Raw genomic sequence first — 17,280 nt, forward strand, 5'->3', positions numbered from 1 at the left:
GAATGCCGTTCTTCTTTCTCTTCCACTTCTGTCACTGCATCCTCCTACTAGTCCTACAAATTGAACTGCCCTTTCGAGCTCGAACGAATGTCTTGATCGATCTTGCCTTGCTACGACGACTCTCTTCATTAACCCACTGCATCTACTTCCACGATTTCTCTTCAGCGTGCCGGTGTCTTCGTCCCTAGATCCTCGCAATCACTTTTCTGTTATTCTGCACAGTCTCTTTCTTGTCATCACCGGTCTCACAACCTCTCCGTTCCGTTGTCTAGACCATTTTTCCGTTTTCAGCATTCCACCCACGCATTCTCGACGTCCGCAGCCGGCTAGCCCTTGGATACCGATCTATTTCAGCTGCCCTCTAGGAGCATGGACTTTACACTCGAGGACACCCAGAACTCTGTCCCAGGACTGCCCACCATGGCCGAACATCAGAAACTGTCCGCCATGCCGAGGAAGGCCGATACACAGAGCGTGACCAAGAGGTGCAGACTCGGCCACTTACGGAATGGGGCGATGAACAGCTAGCTAACCAGCTCAACAGACTACAGTCCGAACTAATGACCCTCATGATGTCTCCTACACCCGGCATCTCAGCCTTTCCAGACGCTGACGGAAACCTGCTACACTGGACCGCAACCATTGTCGGCCCGAAAGACACCCCATACGCAGACCTCAACCTCAAGCTCAGCTTCGAGTTCCCGGGCAACTACCCCTATATTGCCCCCACCGTTCTGTTCAAGACCCCGATCTACCATCCGAACATCGACTTCAGCGGTCGGATATGTCTGGACATCTTGAAGGACAAGTGGAGCGCCGTCTACAATGTACAAACGGTATTGCTGAGCTTGCAGAGTCTGCTAGGCGAACCCAACAAGTGAGCAATTCTCCTTTGGGGCAGAAGACTTGGCTTACTAATGACGGGATACAGTGCAAGCCCACTCAACAACGAAGCCGCTCAACTCCACCAAAAGGATCCCGAGGAATACCAAAGAAAGGTGCTGGCTCGCCATCAGGAGATTGACGACTGATCCCTTGGAGTTCTGGAGGATCGATCTTGGCCATTATAGTTGCCGTCGACGAACACGAGCGTCACGACCAGACATTGCATTGGTTCAAGGCATTGGCATTGGCGTTGTTGGCACATCATTTGGTACCCCTGGTGTACCATCGGGCCGTGGTGTGGTGTGGCATAGTAACCGGATGGCGAAAGGCCAGGTAGGGGCTTGATGGTCCTGGTGTGGAGGGAGTTATCGCATTAGTCGGCGCATCCACATACCCGAGCAATACTGTATATCATGGCATCCTTTTCGTGCTGTACCTTGGATCAAATTCATTGGCATATAGGTCCTTCCTACAGTTCCGTAAATCACTCCCTCATCAGTTTTTACAGTTCTTCGACGAAGAAGCGATTGTACCCGTCATCCAGCCCTTCAAACAATTCGACACCCCAGTCCTTGCTCGGGTTATTGAATCTTGACCTCTTGTCTTGGGCGGCAATCTCTCCCATTTCTGCCTTGGAGAAAGTAACGTTGACACTGGCCAGGTTTTCGAATATGTATTTTTCGTGGACACTCTTGGGAATGACGACGGTGCCTCGCTGAATGCCCCAACCAAGAACAGCCTGTGCAGCGGTGACGTTCTTTCTGCTAGCCATGTCCTTCCAGAAGGGGTCTTCCACGATCGGATCCAGCTTCGGGTATTTACTTTTGTAGGTCGGGTTCATGTTGGCCAACGGACTATAAGCGATGACCTTGATGCCATGCTCGCCGTGCCAATCGACAAACTCCTGCTGCTGGAGGTAGGGGTGGGTCTCGAACTCATGGGCGTACGGACAGATGTGGCAGTCCTTCAGGATGGTGTCGAGCTGGCGCGGGCTGAAATTCGACACGCCAATGTACCGGGTCAGATTGGCGCGGACGAGATCCTCCATGGCCCGCCACGTCATGACGATGTCGGTGTCTTGGTCGACGATGGTTCGGCCAGGTTCTGTGTCCGGGAGGAAAGCCACGGGCCAGTGCATCAGGTACAGATCGAGGTAGGGGATCGATAGGTCGGCCAGGGTCTTCTTCAGGGCCGGCGCGACTCGTCCAGGTCTGTGGTCGGTGTTCCAGAGTTTCGAGGTCACCCAGTATTTGTGGCGGGAGGGGGTGTCGGAAGATTGGAGTGCTTTGCCGACAAAGTCTTCGTTGCCTGAATGAATGTAATGCGGTTAGTACGAATGTGATGGGATGGGATGGAAGAGGAGAAAGAGGGAGCCAGGAAGGCGTCTGCATCGTAGCGTTCATTCTCAGATGGTCTTCAATACGTACCGTATGCTGCGGCCGAGTCGACATGGCTGTAGCCCGCATCGAAGGCATATTCGACGGCACGGGTTGCCTATGTTCGAGGTTGAATATGGTTAGTGCCTTGTCCATGGATCTAAGGCCTTGACTTCGTATTCCATTCTGGGACAAAGGTTGGAAGGGAGAAAATCACACCAACGACTTACATCTTTATCTTTCGAATTCCATAGTCCCAGCCCGATAGATGGAATATCAAGACCTTTGAAGGTCCATTCTTTAACTGCGACTTGGCTTCCGAGAGCACTAGGGAGAATGGTGGAAGTGAGAACGATGGCAGAGAGGAGATGTGACGTTGCTGGAGGCATCGTATGGGATGATGTCGAGGTGTGCCAGTGTTTCACCCAGCCAGGCGGCGTGAAGGAAGATAAGGGCAACTTCTTCAGTCTTGATCAGTAGAAGAATGGTGCGTGATACTAGTATATCATGAATCTTGCGGCGATGAAGTCGTCGTCGATGGTGCTGGCGACACGTGAAAGTCGAAACAAGCATGTCGTCACTGATCAACAACATGCTGTGATAAGGCGGAGTATTCAACCAGTCACGCACTCGACCGGCAGGCAAGATCCGCCAATGGAATCGTGCCATTTACGGGCGCGTTATCAGACTGCAACACAGAACGAGAAGAGAACAAGACAGGTTGGAGTGGCTATCACCATATCTTCGAGGAGATATCAGCTGTCAATGCATATACGGCTATACGGGACAATACCTTTGACAGTCTTGAAACCAACTACCGACCCTGTGTGCCATGGTCGCCAGGATCGCTTGCGGTATTACCACTTCCCTAGCCCTCTGGTGGATGGATATCTTCTGCTGCCTCTGTCGAGAGAAGCCAGCGAATACCTTTGACGATTTTGCCAGTGAAGATGGCAGGGTCTATGGGTTTGATGGCAAGGCGGCGACATGGAGGGTGGCGGAAGATGTGCGAGGAGAATAGCATTCCTATGGCTTGACCAGCTGTGAGCAGTGGGAAGATTAGAAAGTTGGCAGATCGCGAGAGTTTGGTATCTCTATGACCAGGCTGTTTTGAAGAGCTGGTTCATTGAAGAGCTGGTTCATTGAAGAGCTGGTTCATTGAAGAGCTGGTTCATTTGAAAAGAAGGGTCTTGTTGTACTCACCACTACGAGTCTGGCGACGTCGACTTGTTGGATACTCCGGGGATGCTGGAGATCAAGACTGAGAGTAGGAAGAAGGATGACCATCGAGACCGGGTATACCAGAAATGTAACTGCCTATTGTTCTTGCCGTTGCAGTTTGCTCCTTCTAATGCCGCTTTTCCATTGGCCTTACTACTACTCTGCAGAAGACTGAGCCCTCTTCTCTACCCATCTTACTCCAGGATCTGACTCCCTGACGGCCTATACTGGCCATGCCAGTGAGAGACTGTAACACATGCCCCTGGTTGGCACCAGCAACCACCTCGATGAACACATGGAACGCGGTTTTCTGCCGCACCCAACAACCGCGGGGGGGAAGGTAAACAGACTGACCATGGCCATTCACTGCTCACCCTTCCAAACATCGTTGCTACGAAGATAACCGGATTTCAACTACGAACCGTCTACCGCAGCTACGAGAGATTTCTCTGAACATACACATGCCTGGCATCACAGGTTTGATTTCAAATTACCCTGCAACCACTCCATAATGGCCGATCCAGCAAGCAGTGAGACTCTGCCGGAGCATGCTGTCCACCAAGTCGAACGCCTACTTGAAGATGCCCAGGCATTACTCAAGGTCAGGACGCTCTTTGAATCCCTAACAACCTTCCATGGCCATGACTAAAATTCACCAATTCCAGCAGCGAGGGTCGCCAGACGTTGCCAGGTTTACGATGACCGTTATGACGGCTCTGCACCACTTCCTTCGATGCGCTGAGAACTCGACGGAAGGTGCGGTGGAGCGGCTCGAAGCTAGTCGCCAGCTTTCAATCATTAAGCATGTCGTGGACAAGTTGAAGAAAGAGCACAAAGCGAGAAATGGTCCACCAGCAGCCACAGAAGTTGCTACAACCATACCCGACACGCAAGCCCTCGCGGGCACTAAATTGAAAGGAGCGGGCATACCGGCGGGGCCTGAAGAGTCTCTCGAGAGCTATCACAGTTACAAACACCATCTCTTCATAAAAGCACTCGCGATCGTTCATCAGGACACTGGTAAGAGAAATTGACTTTTCGCTTTATGGCTTGCGCTGATCACGATCTAAGGCCGTGCCAGAGACCGCAGTCCGGCCGAGGGAAGTACAATCACAACGACGACAGTGTTCAGTATGATCGGTCCAGCTTTGCAATCCTGACCCGTATGAGTCGGCAATTCGCTTTGCTCTGCCATTCTGTAGCACAACCCAGGCAGCTGGAGACCATATACGTCTTCAGAGGGAATCTCTACCGGTTCCGGATTGGGCAAGAGTTTTATAAGCTCTTGAATGCGATTAAAAAGCCCAAATTCTCCCCACTACGATCCTAGGTTGCGAGTTCTCGTCGAAACTGTGCTTCTCGAAGATGGTCAATCAGGAGTGTCCAGCAAAGGAAGAGATTGGAGGTCAATCGCATTAGACTTTGCAAGCAGCGTCTTAGGCGCGGAGAGAAGAGTCGTGCAAATGTACATTCAGAACTTTGCAAGCCTCTATAATATGGTGGATTTCTTCGGGCCTGGAATTCTGACTCTACTGCCCACACATGCACGGTCGTAAGTCGTCGTGCCACCAGTCACTCCCATCCCTCCAACACATATGCCGAAGTGCACTTACTGACCTGAGTTCAGCGTGAATAGCAATTTCCCACAGGATACCTTGCGCAAGTCCTGGCCCGTGGTCACACGCGACCTCCCGATAATCCAAGAGATTTGTGATGTGCCCAAACATGCCGTGTCGGACCCGGTCGAGAATGGTGAAGAGCCGGACATGGCCTTGATTGACTGCACCATCAGCGACAAGTCGACCTTCACTCGACTACGTGAAGCAATAGATCCTCGAAGAATTTGACATAGAAGATGTCAATCAGTGACGGGAGGTATTGACATGTGCATGGGACTCGGAAGTCTGTTGCCAGCGAGAGATGAGAATTTGCGAGGTTTGGGCATTGCGGAGAAATCTGTTCTGAGTACCTATTCGTCAATATCACAAGGAGAGGTGATCTGATGTGATTATGGGGAGATGTTGGGCCGAGATACCGTATTTGAAATGCGCAATGCCATGCTTCGATCGTGAAGAGCGTTGATGCGAGAGGGACGGGCTGGACATGTTGAACATCCAACTCCCATGGCGGAGTTGGTTCTGTATCAGAATTTTCGACTACGATCCATGCTTGAAAAAGAGTGAAACGTGCTGCTCATTTTGTCCACTCCCAAAGCCCCATTCGTGATGGGAATATGTAGGGTCGATTTACTTACTAGTATTGCTTCCTCCATCGCCATTCAGGGGCTCAGCCTTATGACGAAGCCACTAGAGAATCCCCTGACAGGCACTTTCGTATCGTAAGTGCGACATGCCCGTCAATCCATCGTCCAACTGGATAGAATGCCAACGATGTAGCTGGTCAGCATCTAGAGCTCTACGTCGCAAAGAGCGCCTTTGGTCTAGATGACAGATTAATTAGAATGATACATACAATAGTCGCGCTACTGCAGGCAGGTATATAGTGGTATATAACAAAAGACAATCTCGTTCAATAAAAACAGATGAAACTAAACAGGCTCGACAGTCCTGAGCGGGACATAGTTTCCACGATCCCGCTCCTCCGCTCTCCTCTTGACCAACGCGCCGTCAAATAGGCCGGACACAAAGTCCCTGACTGTAGCAACGTACCCCAGTTTCCGCTTCTGGCCTACAACAGGGACAGCGATCTTGGCAGACTCCAGCTCCATCGCCTCGACGGTCAGCCATTTCGGCCTGCGCGCCCACCGCAGCGCCAGACTCGACAGGGTGACGCTGATGCTGCTGAACATCATGGCAGTGGCGCTCATCAGGGGAGGCATGTGGTATCCCAAGGGCAGGAAAATGCCCATGGCGAAAGGCAGGCCGAGGACGTTATAGGCGCACGCCCAGACCAGGTTCATCTTGATGCGGCGGAAGATGACGCGGCACAGGTGCAGGGCGGCGGGGATGTTCAGCAGATCGTCGGAGCGCATGATGACGATGTCGGCGGCTTCGACGGCGATGTCGCTGCCGGAGACCAGGCCGATGCCGATGTTGGCGGTCGCCAGCGCGGGGGAGTCGTTGATCCCGTCGCCGACCATGGCGACGACTTCGCCTTGCGACTGCAGCTCGGCGACAATGGCTTGTTTGTCGCCGGGCGACACGGATGCGCGGATCGACTCGCGTGGGATGCCGACGAGTTGCGCGATGCTTAGCGCCGTGTTGTACGTGTCGCCCGTCACCAGGGACGTGCTGATGCCCATCTTGTGTAGCGCGGCGATGGCCGCGGGGGCGGTGGGTTTCAGGGTATCCGAGAGTTCGAGCATGCCTGCGTATTGTCCGTTGATGGCGACGTAGACGGTTGTGATGCCTGTCTTGGACTTTTGACTGGCAGCGGTTGCGAGGGGCGAGGCTGAATTGCCTTCGTCCTCGAATTCGGAGGGAATGGGGATCTTTTTGTTGCGCAGGAATTTGGCGTTGCCGACGTACACCTTGTATCGGGTCTGTTCTGGGTTTGCTGGATCCTGGTCGGACTTCCGGGTGGAGCTCTCTAGCTCGATCAAGGCAGAGACCCCCTCGCCGACGATCACTGCGAAATTGATGACCTGGCCAGAGAATGGCTCTTCATCTTCGAGATCGAGTTTGTCTTTCGCCGCGGCTACGACAGATCTGGCGATAGGATGCTCGGAACCTGCTTCAGCCAGACCCATCAAGGTCCACCATACTTTGACTCTCCACGGGTTAGAGGTCCAGGCCGAGTCGATGTGTGTGTCCGCCACTTGGAGCTTGCCGAACGTCAGGGTGCCGGTTTTGTCCAAAACGATATGCGTAATCCGCGTGGCTGCTTCGAGAGCCGCACCTCCTTTCACCAGAATGCCTTGTTGAGATGCGGTCCCGGTTCCCACCATGACTGCTGTGGGAGTTGCTAAGCCCAGAGCACAAGGGCAGGCGAAAACAATGACCGAGATACAAAGTTTCAAGCAGACCATGAATTTTCCGCCACTTTGGTTGTCGACGAAGATCTCGGGTGGGTTTCGCATCGTGTGGCTCAATACCATCCATCCGATAAAGGTGGTCAGACCGAGCAGAATGATGATTGGGACGAAATAGCCAGCAACAAGATCGGCCATACGTTGAATAGGCGCGCGGCTTGTTTGTGCTTCTTGCACCAGGTTCACAATCTGGCTCAGCTGAGTATCTTTCCCTGCGCGAGTCACCTTGAAGTCGACTTTGCCGGCACCGTTCACCGTACCAGCAATTAGTGCGCTGCCCTTTTTCTTAAGGATGGGCATGGGTTCTCCAGTCACCATGCTTTCGTCGACGTAGCTTTCCCCGCGAGTGACGATGCCATCGGCCGGAACCTTATCGCCAGGACGAAGAATGACAACATCTCCGACTTCAAGGAGCTCCGTAGGAATGACTTTCTCGACAGCTGAAGGTCCAGACGGTGCAGAAACACTGTTATGTCTGGAAGATATGGATGGAGTTTTCTCAAGCGTCGGAGATTCCGGGACCGCCCATGCATCAGCGAGCTTCTCAGCATACACAGGATCTTCGTAGATCGTCGCCATACTGGGCGCAAGAGACATCAAGTTGGAGAGCGCCTTGGACGTCTGACCCTTTGCTCGGTTCTCCAACCATCTCCCGAGAGTGATGAAAGTGATCAACATGGTGCTCGTGTCGAATACTGTCCCGGGTTTGTTGTGAGGCGGTATAATGACTGCCACGACGACCGAAAAACAACTGAAAAAGAACGCCGCCGACGTCCCAAGCACGACCAGAACATCCATGGTGGGCGATCTATGCTTCAAGCTTTTGTATGCTGACCTGTAGAATCGTTTACCAATGCCAAATTGCACGGGAATGGTCAAGGCGCAGCAAATGATGTCACCCAAGAAGAGACCAGGTATGATCTGTATGGCGCCAAAGTCTGATGAGGGAAACAGCATGGGAATTACCATGCTGATCAGAAAGACTGGGATGGCAAATGCCAGAGAGGTCAGGAATGCCCGCCTCCATTCCTGGATCTCTTTGGTTTTGGCCAACGACTCTAGTTGGGCATTGTTGTCCTCGGAGTCTGCCACAAGGGCATTGAAGCCGGCTGCCTCGATAACCCCAACAATCATTCTAAGCCCGATCATTGCAGGGTCATATGTGACAGTGGCACGGGAGGTGGACAAGCTGATGACAGCATTCTTAATGCCAGGTTTCGCTCTCAGTTCGTTTTCCAGATCTGTCGCAGCCTTGCCGTCTGGAAGACCGTATATTTTTAATTGTTGCGAGACGCGTGGGGCGCCATGTAATGTCGTTTCTGCTTGCGACGACACGATCTTCGCGTCAAATCCGGCGTCTTCGATGAGTTCGACAATCTTCTCTGCCGGCAGAACCGCTGGATCGTGCGAAACAACCGCTCGTTCTGCAAGAAGACTTATGTTGAACCGCACCAACCCAGGGACATTTTTGAACGCGCCTTCAACGGACGAGGTGCAGGCTCCACAGGTCATGCCTTCGATAGCGACGGTGGTCGTCCATGTGGTGGAACCTACGTTGGTCCCCAGGGCGTCGCCAGTTGCAGGCTTGATAGTCTCCTGGGTCTTGCACTCCAACACGGTGGCATCAAACCCTCGGTCCTCGATTATTTCGGCCAAAGCTTCAGCGCTGATTATGTCTGCATCGTGTTGAACAACCGCACGCTCAGCCAGTAAAGACACGCTCATGCTCTTGACGCCTGGAACATCCTTGAATCCTGCCTCCACCGAGGATGTACACGCCCCGCATGTCATTCCTTTCACTGAGATCGTTGTTGTAGTAATCTTCGACGCTGTCTCGTCTGACCCATCTGGGCCGTCTTGCTGTGAGGCCGGGGTGGTAGGCTGAGGAATATCGGTTGTGAGGACTTCGGCGTCGAATCCGCAGTCTTCAATGATTTCGGCAAGTTTCTCTGGCGGCAATTTCACCGGATCATGATGAACGACGGCTCGTCCCATCATCAAGCTCACTGACACCGCTCCGGCACCTTCGATACCCTTGAAACCCGATTCAACCGCCGAAGTGCAGGCACCGCATGTCATGCCGTCCACCTTCAGAGTGGTGGTGGCCATGTAAGCTGGGCCTCCTCCAAGTAACGGCTCCATAATGCCTCCGGGCGACACTCTTTCAGGCCCAAATTAATGCGCGATCAAGTATATTTATAGAGGCACATTTCAGTGACCCGTAAATCCGGAGGCGAAGGGAATCGGCGGAAAGCAGAGGAGAGTGGTAACGAGCGCAGTTGCAGTCTGAAGGAGCGTGGAAAAGAGGACGGAGCGTGAGCCGGTGTAAGGCTGACCGACGCGACACTGAACAGCCGGGTAAAGAGTGAGAGTAGGAGACAAGACGAGACGAGACGAAGGTGAGACGATGTAGTGTTTGAAGTTGCTTAGAGATCCATACAATTCGAGGGCGGGCCGCGGAAGAGAAACAGAGACCAAAAGGAGTCGGAAAATTACGCCACGCACTAAAAATACCTACATAGACTCATCAATCAATCAATCATAATAATGGCGCTGGCAAAGTGGCTTCTGGGGCTCTAGAACTGCCAATGCTCAGGCCTAAACCTCTACATACCTACTACTACTACTAGGTAGTAGTACTAGTACCCCAGACTCTTTACCTGTCAGTCCACGCGGCCATGGCTGCTGCAGTCGGAATCCGCTACAACATCCTACTACTAGTACGTAGTACCTTAGTACGTCGCAATTAAGAGGTTGGTGCTCTCGTCAGGCCACCTCTACAACAACAATCGATCGCAACCTGAAGTGAAGGCCACACGTTCAAGCTTGTCTTCCAGAGATTGCATTCCCCTTGATTCACGTACTACTAGGACGTACTGTACTGCCTAGGTAGGTACCTAGTCATAGCCCTCTAATATTAATAGTACCCTAGCGATTATAGCGTTCAGTGATGATCTACTACCACTGCAATGCAGACAGAGTATTCGCCCAAACTAGTACAAGATAGGAATGAAGGCTCAACTAAATCCCTCTAATTCGCAGCCTACCGCCTGCAACGCGCTTCTGCTGTAGCGGGATCTATCACAGTATACAGAGTGCATCGATACATGTCCGCAGTTCAACAGCGCAACAACTTCTCATCTACCATCCTCCACATTCTCAGCCATGGACCAGTCTCAAAGCAAGGCTTTGGCAGCCATCCAGCCATTTGTGCATCTCGCAACAACGACAAAATCGCCATCCCCTCGCTTCGTCGCCGAGCTGATCAAAGGCGCCATATCCGCACCAGGCACATATGTCTTCACGGAACTCCTCCAGACGCCGGCCTGCCAGAGCCTTCGCGGGACGGAACTACAATCATGGCTGACCCTGCTCGAAGTCTTCAGCTGGGGCACATATGCCGAATACAAAGGTATGTTTGCGCTGACCGCGACCGCGACCGCAACCGCTAGAAGCAGACAACTAGTTACAGCAGTGCTAACGACGGGCACGTTTATCCGATTATAGGCATGCCAGGTCTTCCAGAGCTCGACGAACCTCAGACCCTGAAACTTCGTCAACTCAGTCTCCTGACGCTGGCTTCGCCGTTTGCTCCGAGTGACGGAACAACCGTGACCGATGCGCTCACATACCCATCTCTCCTCCAGTCCTTGTCCCTGCCCGACGCCGCCAGTCTCGAATCCCTGGTCACCCAGTCGATCTACTCGGGTCTTCTGACCGCGAGACTCTCGCCTACGTCGAGTCCTCCAGTCGTCAATATCACCTCGGTCGCACCCCTTCGTGATCTGCGGCCACAGTCTCTGCCCGCCCTTCTCCAGATCCTGCAGACGTGGGAATCGCGGTGCACATCCGTGGTGAGCGAGATGGAAGCTCAGATCTCGTCTATCCGCCAGACAGCTGCTCAGCGCAATACCACGCAGCGGAAACGGCAGGAAGTCGTCGACGCTGCTGTGCTGAGTGAGAAGGCTTTGGATAATGGCGAGTCTAAGTCCGGCGGCCGTCCCACGCGAGGCGTACATCGGTTGCCTAGCAAGCGCGATATAGATCAACAGATGGAAGGCGAGGGCGAAGATCTAAGTGATGACGACGGCCGAATGGACTTGGACGAAGGTCTTGGTGATGTTGGGCACCACGGGGGCGGTGGTCGTGGGGGCCATGGCGCCGGGGGCTCAAGAGGCGCAAAGAGAAATAGAGGACGTGCCACGAAATAGACCGGGTGGTTCACGACAGAGCCTTGCGCCTTAGGCTGCACGGCTAGAGCCTTATCGCATCACGGCGTTGATGGGTCTAGATCAGGACCAGGCTTGGCCAGGCAGTCAATGAATGTATGAGTGACGATCCAGCTACCCACGTTTTCGTGTCTGCAATGAATGATACAGCTCCAAAGCATCGTCGAGGTCACCGATCATCTGTCACCGTAGCCCCAACGATAAACGCCAGAAGCACACGCAATTACTGGAGGCACAGAGAAGCTCTGAAGTTGCTGATATTCGCAGAATGGTCGCATAACTGAAGCTCTGTCGAGAAGAACAAAAAAACCCACCAACCTGAAAATAGTCCCAGGGTATCCAAGCTCGCAAGCTCCTCCGTGTATGTGGCTGTTCCATTGACAATTCGCCACCCTTGTTGCAGGACGACCCCCTTCCTGCCGTGTGCCCTCTTCCACAATCTTCAGCAATCCCAGCATGAGAGTCGTGCCAATCGTGCCCACAAGAACATCACCCAGAACGCCCTGCAAGACCCTGCCACCATTGCTCCATCCCTTGGCTCAGTCCATTATTGAACTCTTTCCACTGGTCCAGTCTCCAGCGAAATATGTCTTGCAAAAGCCACACACGCACGTCATCCGTTCCCTGGGCGAGCCCCAACGCCAAACACCGCGCCGAATTCAATTCATTCCATAAGGTCATTGCTGCTGTACCCTTCACCGCCTTCCGTTCAGAACCTCGTGCCCGGGACGAAGATGAACAATATGCTTAGTGCAACCGCCGTGGCAATGAACATGAGGAGCGCCATGGTTGCACGGGTCAGCAGCAGCCGGCGAACAAAGGGCTCCCGCACTCGTGACCAGTTCATCCAAGTGTACTCGCTGAAGCCGAGATAGGCGGCAATGATGTCCAGTTTATACTGGTATGACACCAGGCAGTAGGTGCCAATGGTGAAAGGGAGAATGACCTGAGATAGATGTCAGTGGGAGTTCGGATAATAATCAAATGGGAAGGGGCCTAGTGGAGCTTCTTACCCAACATCTGGTGCTTCTCGAAGCATCCCTCAGAATCATGTAATATCCACCCCAGAAGCCGGCCATGAGACTCAAAAGGCCGATAACCAGCCTGATCAGAACACTCAGAGGAACGAGATTTCCCAGCGCTTTGGCCTGCAAAAACCCGGGAAAGGCGTCTCTCTCCATGGCCTGGAAGACGTAGTCCTTTGCATCGTCGAAGACTTCAGGGTCGTCGCGTCCATCCTCCTCGATCGCGCGGATGATTCTGTTCACCATGCTGTCTGGCAACACGATCTCGCGCTCCGAGCCTGGTAGAATAAATGTGTAGAGAATTTTCTCGGCGCTGGCCTTGATGTCGGCTCTAGCAACACTGTGACCAGGTGAGTTGGAATCAGTGCGCACTTCAGGCGTCGAATAGCTTGGTTGTGGGAGCTGTTCCGACGGCGACGGTCTATCCGCTGACGGGCGACTGAAATTTCGAGAATGCGCAGACCCCAAGCTGTGTGAGGGAGAATTGTCAATGCCTCCTTCTCTGCTACCAGGCTTGCGAGCCGTGCCATTGTCTGATCTCAGAAATGCCGAAACTCTGGACTCCTGTCCACTCTTTCTAGGGTCGATCCCTTCGCCCAGATCGAATCCTTCGAACATTGTCGAAGACCTTTTACTCGTAGCCTTCTCCATCTCGGGGGTATCGACAAGCATGGACCGTCGCAATTCTCGTACGTAATGCCGGCAGAGGGACATGTGTTGGGAAACGTCCAGCCTGCAGCAGTCAGCTTCTGCTTTCATCAACAAACCAAGGATCCACAAACCAGAAGTCCAGGTAGTCCACGGAGCGCTGTTGGTCGCGCATGTATATGTAGAACGAAAACAGATCCACTGGTGCCAGCGTCCTTCTACCCAGCACTTCCATCAGTGTCGGTAATCGGTTGCGCTGTTCCAGCTCATGGTCGGGATGTGTATGATGCGCCATTGTTTCCGCTGAGGCCTTGTAGCCAAAACAACAGTGCTATGTTGTTCCACGTTTACCGCTGCGTGTGTCCCAGCGCGCAGCGCTTTATCTGTTTGAAATAGACGTTGCGCAGTGAGCGAAGCACGAAATGTGACGCTCGATGATATCTGCCGTGGTGATCGTAGAGAAGGTGTGAAGTAGTATTGGTGGTAGCTGAGACCAAGGTGAAGTGAAATGTGGCAGAGGTGACGCGGTAAAGGGCGGCAACGTTTTCTTGTCCGGGGCAGCGATGGAGCCTCAGAGAACGTAGGGAATGCAGAGGTAGCGGATCCGAATGAGCGTAGGAGTCATGAAGGTAGGAAAGGATTGTGATCGAACGGGCGTGAAGCGGTCGTGTTCAAGTTGTTCTTTGGTCTGCATTGGCTGCAGATGAGATGAAGTCGGACTTGGGGGACGCGCTCGGGCAACGGTGTGGTTCTGGCCACTGATTGGCTCGCCCCTGTTATTCTAATTTGACCTCGCTGGGTTTCTACCGTGTACGGCGTAATATTACAATACGTACACTGTCCGGCTTCTATAACCAAACAAATGCTTGTCTACCTTACTTTAACTTTCCTGCCGGCGTTTGATATCCCATTAATGTCAGAACACTAATGCCATGAAAAGATGTCATCATTTTATTGCTGTGCTGGTTCATTCATCACTCATGATCCTTCACCCGCCATAACCCTCCAGTGCTGATGGGGTATCATAAAACCAAAAAAGATCAATCGCCTATCGACGGCACCACGCCCTGCCTACTTCCTTCCTGCAACGATGGAGTTCAGAAAGGCGCTACTCGCCAGCAAATACTGACACAAGAACTATGGCGTCAAGACTCACTCCGCCAGGTGCTAGCATCGAGTCAGTATATGATACCCTCTCTCGAAGACCGAAGATTACTCACCGACCACTCCGGAATGTTCTTGATCTGCTGCCACATGAACTTCTCAAGCTTGTTGGCGCTCTTTGCGTAGGGCGTGCTTTCGTTGTTGTACTTGCGACAATTATCGAAAACGAGCTTCGCGTCTCGGATGAAGTCCTCAGGCCGCGGGTAGAGATCATTTTGTAGGCGGTCCTCCATGGTAGACAGGTCCATGGGCTCCTTAATAACCTCGTAGTAATCCGGGACCTCATCCTTGTTGACGGGTTGAGCAAAGGGCCACGCGGCCGTATGATTCTGCATGTCGTTAAGCAGATGGAGAAGTTGATTGTAGTTGGGACCATGGCGCGGTTGGCGAGAGAGTTCATCCATCGATGGAGACCAGCCTGAATCCTTAATTGCGGGAATGGACATGGGATCAATCTCGACGATACCGTTCTTCCACTGTGCCGGTGGTGGATGGACAATATGCGACTTGCTCACAGCCCGTATCTTCGCCATGACCGCTTCTTTCTGCTTCTGTAGCATGCGAGGAACCTGAAGGTACCGGATCCTCGGTAACATGCTGCATTGCATGATTGTCCCCCCTTCGTAATCTTTGATGTAACCCATCCAAATCGACTTGTCCAATGTAATTTCCTTGGTGAACCCTTGCTTCTTGAAGTAGCCGATGGCGTAATTGTCTGCGTAAGTGAGGAAGTACATGATAGGAGAGGTCGCTTTGACATAGTCCTTCAGATGTGCCATCAAATGGGCGCCGTAGCCCTTGACTTGCTGATCTGACGAGATCGCGCAAAAGACAATCTCGGCAAACTTCCGCGAATTGAATGGTCTGTATGTGATCCCACCAACAACCTCCAGGGGCTGCTTGACAATGGCGATCGAGAGGTGCGTCTTGTCATACACGAGTCGCGCGATGTAGTCCTTGGGCATCTTCGGCAGTTGCTTCTGGAAGATGCATTTCAACCCGGTGAGGATGATATTGCTTTCGCGCGAATTGTCGTTGTTGACCACTCGGAACTCGATGAGCCCCTGTTTCTCCTCGATGACTGCAGGCTTGTCGGGAAAATCGACCGGTGTAGGCGTTATAGGAGGATCGACATCGGACTGGACAGCAGTACGGTTAGTCTCAAAATTCTAGTCTGAGGTTGCATCGATACAGGGCCAGCCGCGCTCTCCCCCAGCACTGTCTGGGTCGCAAGGTAGGAATATCGTCGAGTGGGAATCAGAAGAGACGTTTGTTGGAAAGCGATACAGGTTATCGTCAGGCGGAAACCACCCAAGCTGGGGTCCGGAGGCCATGATTCAGTGAAGGATAGAGATAGGCTCACCTCTTCGTGCTTTGAAACTTCGTCGAAGACAGGAGATTCGGTCCGCGCTTTCTTGGAGCGCGCTGAGGATCCGTCCTCCGAAGCTTTTCGCTTGGTGCCTTCCCGGGTATTAACTGCCACATCCATTGCGATGGAGAGGGTAATACTTCTGACTTACTCTCGGGATTTATAGGAGCCATGGCGAAAGTCCACACCTCATCTGCCAAATACAAGCTATAGTTGCAGGGCCAGCTTCGTCGTATTGCACCCCTTGTACAGGAGTGAGTGAGTAGAAGGACGTGGATATATAATAAATGGTGGCGGCGACGTGACTACGTTCTGGCGACTGAGCCACCGCAGTCGGAGAGCGGAGAGCGCAGCCCTAGTGGAGGTTGTGATCACGGTGGTCATGCTGCTTTAACAGGAACACCGAATCGCAAAGGCGGCGTTGTTTCCCTTCCGAAAAGAGATTGCGCGACACCTACTAGATATCACTCTGTACATGTAGGTAGATACTTGATGTCACTCTCTGTGTCTCCCTGTTCAATGGCACAACCTCTATATTACAGTGTCCAATTCCCACTCTTTGGGTGCCCCTCTATACGCTGCTGTGTAAGGAGGCTTACACGACGAAGCCGTCTCCAGGTGTGGGCTTGGCTAGCCGGAGTAGTTGCAGTAGGTCTTTGAAGACGAGGCCATGGCTGCCTTAAAGACTCAATTTCCCCTTGGATGCTTACTCCTCGACCCTTGGCTCCTGTTCTCAGGTTTTGGCTCCCAGCATCAGAGCCGCGGTTCTTTATGTCAAAATGCAGCTGCTGCAATACTGACATAGTAGTCAACTGCTGTTGAACGAGGCAAATGCATGACTCGGTCTCACCCGCCACACCTCCTCAGGATGACAGCCTCCGCATTGTCAACCCATCGACCTATCAGTGAGCATTTGCGAAATTCATCCAAGCGCTGGACGTTGCTGCGCGCAGCTTGATTCTCTTCTGTTGGCACGAACGTCTCTCGTTGTGTGCCGATTCTTTCCTGCCGCGGCGTCGTACGTCAAGAAGCAGCATTATTTATCCGAGCGAATTATACAACTGCTGGGAGATATCCCGGAACATGCCTGGAACAGTGCCTATCAAATCGCATTGGAAAGTCTGACCGTCTAAAGGCGCACAAGGTATGTGGAAAAGCATTACCTCGGCGCAACCCCAAACAACCCCCCTCTCAAACCCCCCGGACCGGATGCGGCGGAAGGATGGGGCACCCCAAAACATGCACAATCTGGGGTTGGGGTCAGCGGGCTAATCAAATGGCGATGATTGACATGTCACTATGCCTACCTTTGTGGAGGACAATCTCAGTAGGCAAATGAGACCTGACACGACCCAAAAGTCGCGGTTCCGGT

The 17,280-nt window shown here is 52.8% G+C and overlaps 6 protein-coding genes across 6 annotated transcripts; 2 read left to right on the forward strand and 4 right to left on the reverse strand.

Annotated features, from left to right (window-relative positions):
- Positions 1 to 369: 369 nt before the first annotated feature.
- On the forward strand, positions 370 to 1,031 carry A1O1_07186 (ubiquitin-conjugating enzyme E2 C; the record flags this gene model as incomplete). The annotated part of the gene is made up of 3 exons (XM_007728059.1): positions 370 to 485; positions 545 to 877; positions 932 to 1,031. 3 exons carry the CDS (start codon positions 370 to 372, stop codon positions 1,029 to 1,031), a joined length of 549 nt encoding a protein of 182 aa, XP_007726249.1.
- A 356-nt stretch (positions 1,032 to 1,387) lies between these two features.
- A1O1_07187 (uncharacterized protein) lies at positions 1,388 to 2,650 on the reverse strand (the record flags this gene model as incomplete). Its single annotated transcript, XM_007728060.1, has 3 exons — positions 1,388 to 2,193; positions 2,313 to 2,379; positions 2,492 to 2,650. The coding sequence occupies 3 exons, from the start codon at positions 2,648 to 2,650 to the stop codon at positions 1,388 to 1,390; spliced, it is 1,032 nt and encodes a 343-aa protein (XP_007726250.1).
- A 3,380-nt stretch (positions 2,651 to 6,030) lies between these two features.
- A1O1_07188 (Cu2+-exporting ATPase) lies at positions 6,031 to 9,582 on the reverse strand (the record flags this gene model as incomplete). The annotated part of the gene is made up of 1 exon (XM_007728061.1): positions 6,031 to 9,582. One exon carries the CDS (start codon positions 9,580 to 9,582, stop codon positions 6,031 to 6,033), a length of 3,552 nt encoding a protein of 1,183 aa, XP_007726251.1.
- Positions 9,583 to 10,638: 1,056 nt separating this feature from the next.
- On the forward strand, positions 10,639 to 11,684 carry A1O1_07189 (uncharacterized protein; the record flags this gene model as incomplete). Its single annotated transcript, XM_007728062.1, has 2 exons — positions 10,639 to 10,885; positions 10,981 to 11,684. 2 exons carry the CDS (start codon positions 10,639 to 10,641, stop codon positions 11,682 to 11,684), a joined length of 951 nt encoding a protein of 316 aa, XP_007726252.1.
- Positions 11,685 to 12,411: 727 nt separating this feature from the next.
- Positions 12,412 to 13,670, reverse strand: A1O1_07190 (uncharacterized protein; the record flags this gene model as incomplete). Its single annotated transcript, XM_007728063.1, has 3 exons — positions 12,412 to 12,648; positions 12,716 to 13,460; positions 13,510 to 13,670. 3 exons carry the CDS (start codon positions 13,668 to 13,670, stop codon positions 12,412 to 12,414), a joined length of 1,143 nt encoding a protein of 380 aa, XP_007726253.1.
- Positions 13,671 to 14,553: 883 nt separating this feature from the next.
- Positions 14,554 to 16,028, reverse strand: A1O1_07191 (histone acetyltransferase; the record flags this gene model as incomplete). The annotated part of the gene is made up of 2 exons (XM_007728064.1): positions 14,554 to 15,678; positions 15,903 to 16,028. 2 exons carry the CDS (start codon positions 16,026 to 16,028, stop codon positions 14,554 to 14,556), a joined length of 1,251 nt encoding a protein of 416 aa, XP_007726254.1.
- Between the last annotated feature and the right edge of the window lie 1,252 nt (positions 16,029 to 17,280).

The sequence above is a fragment of the Capronia coronata genome (genome assembly GCF_000585585.1).
Source record: "Capronia coronata CBS 617.96 chromosome Unknown acBCG-supercont1.6, whole genome shotgun sequence".
In the NCBI taxonomy this organism is placed as follows: Eukaryota; Fungi; Ascomycota; class Eurotiomycetes; order Chaetothyriales; family Herpotrichiellaceae; genus Capronia; species Capronia coronata.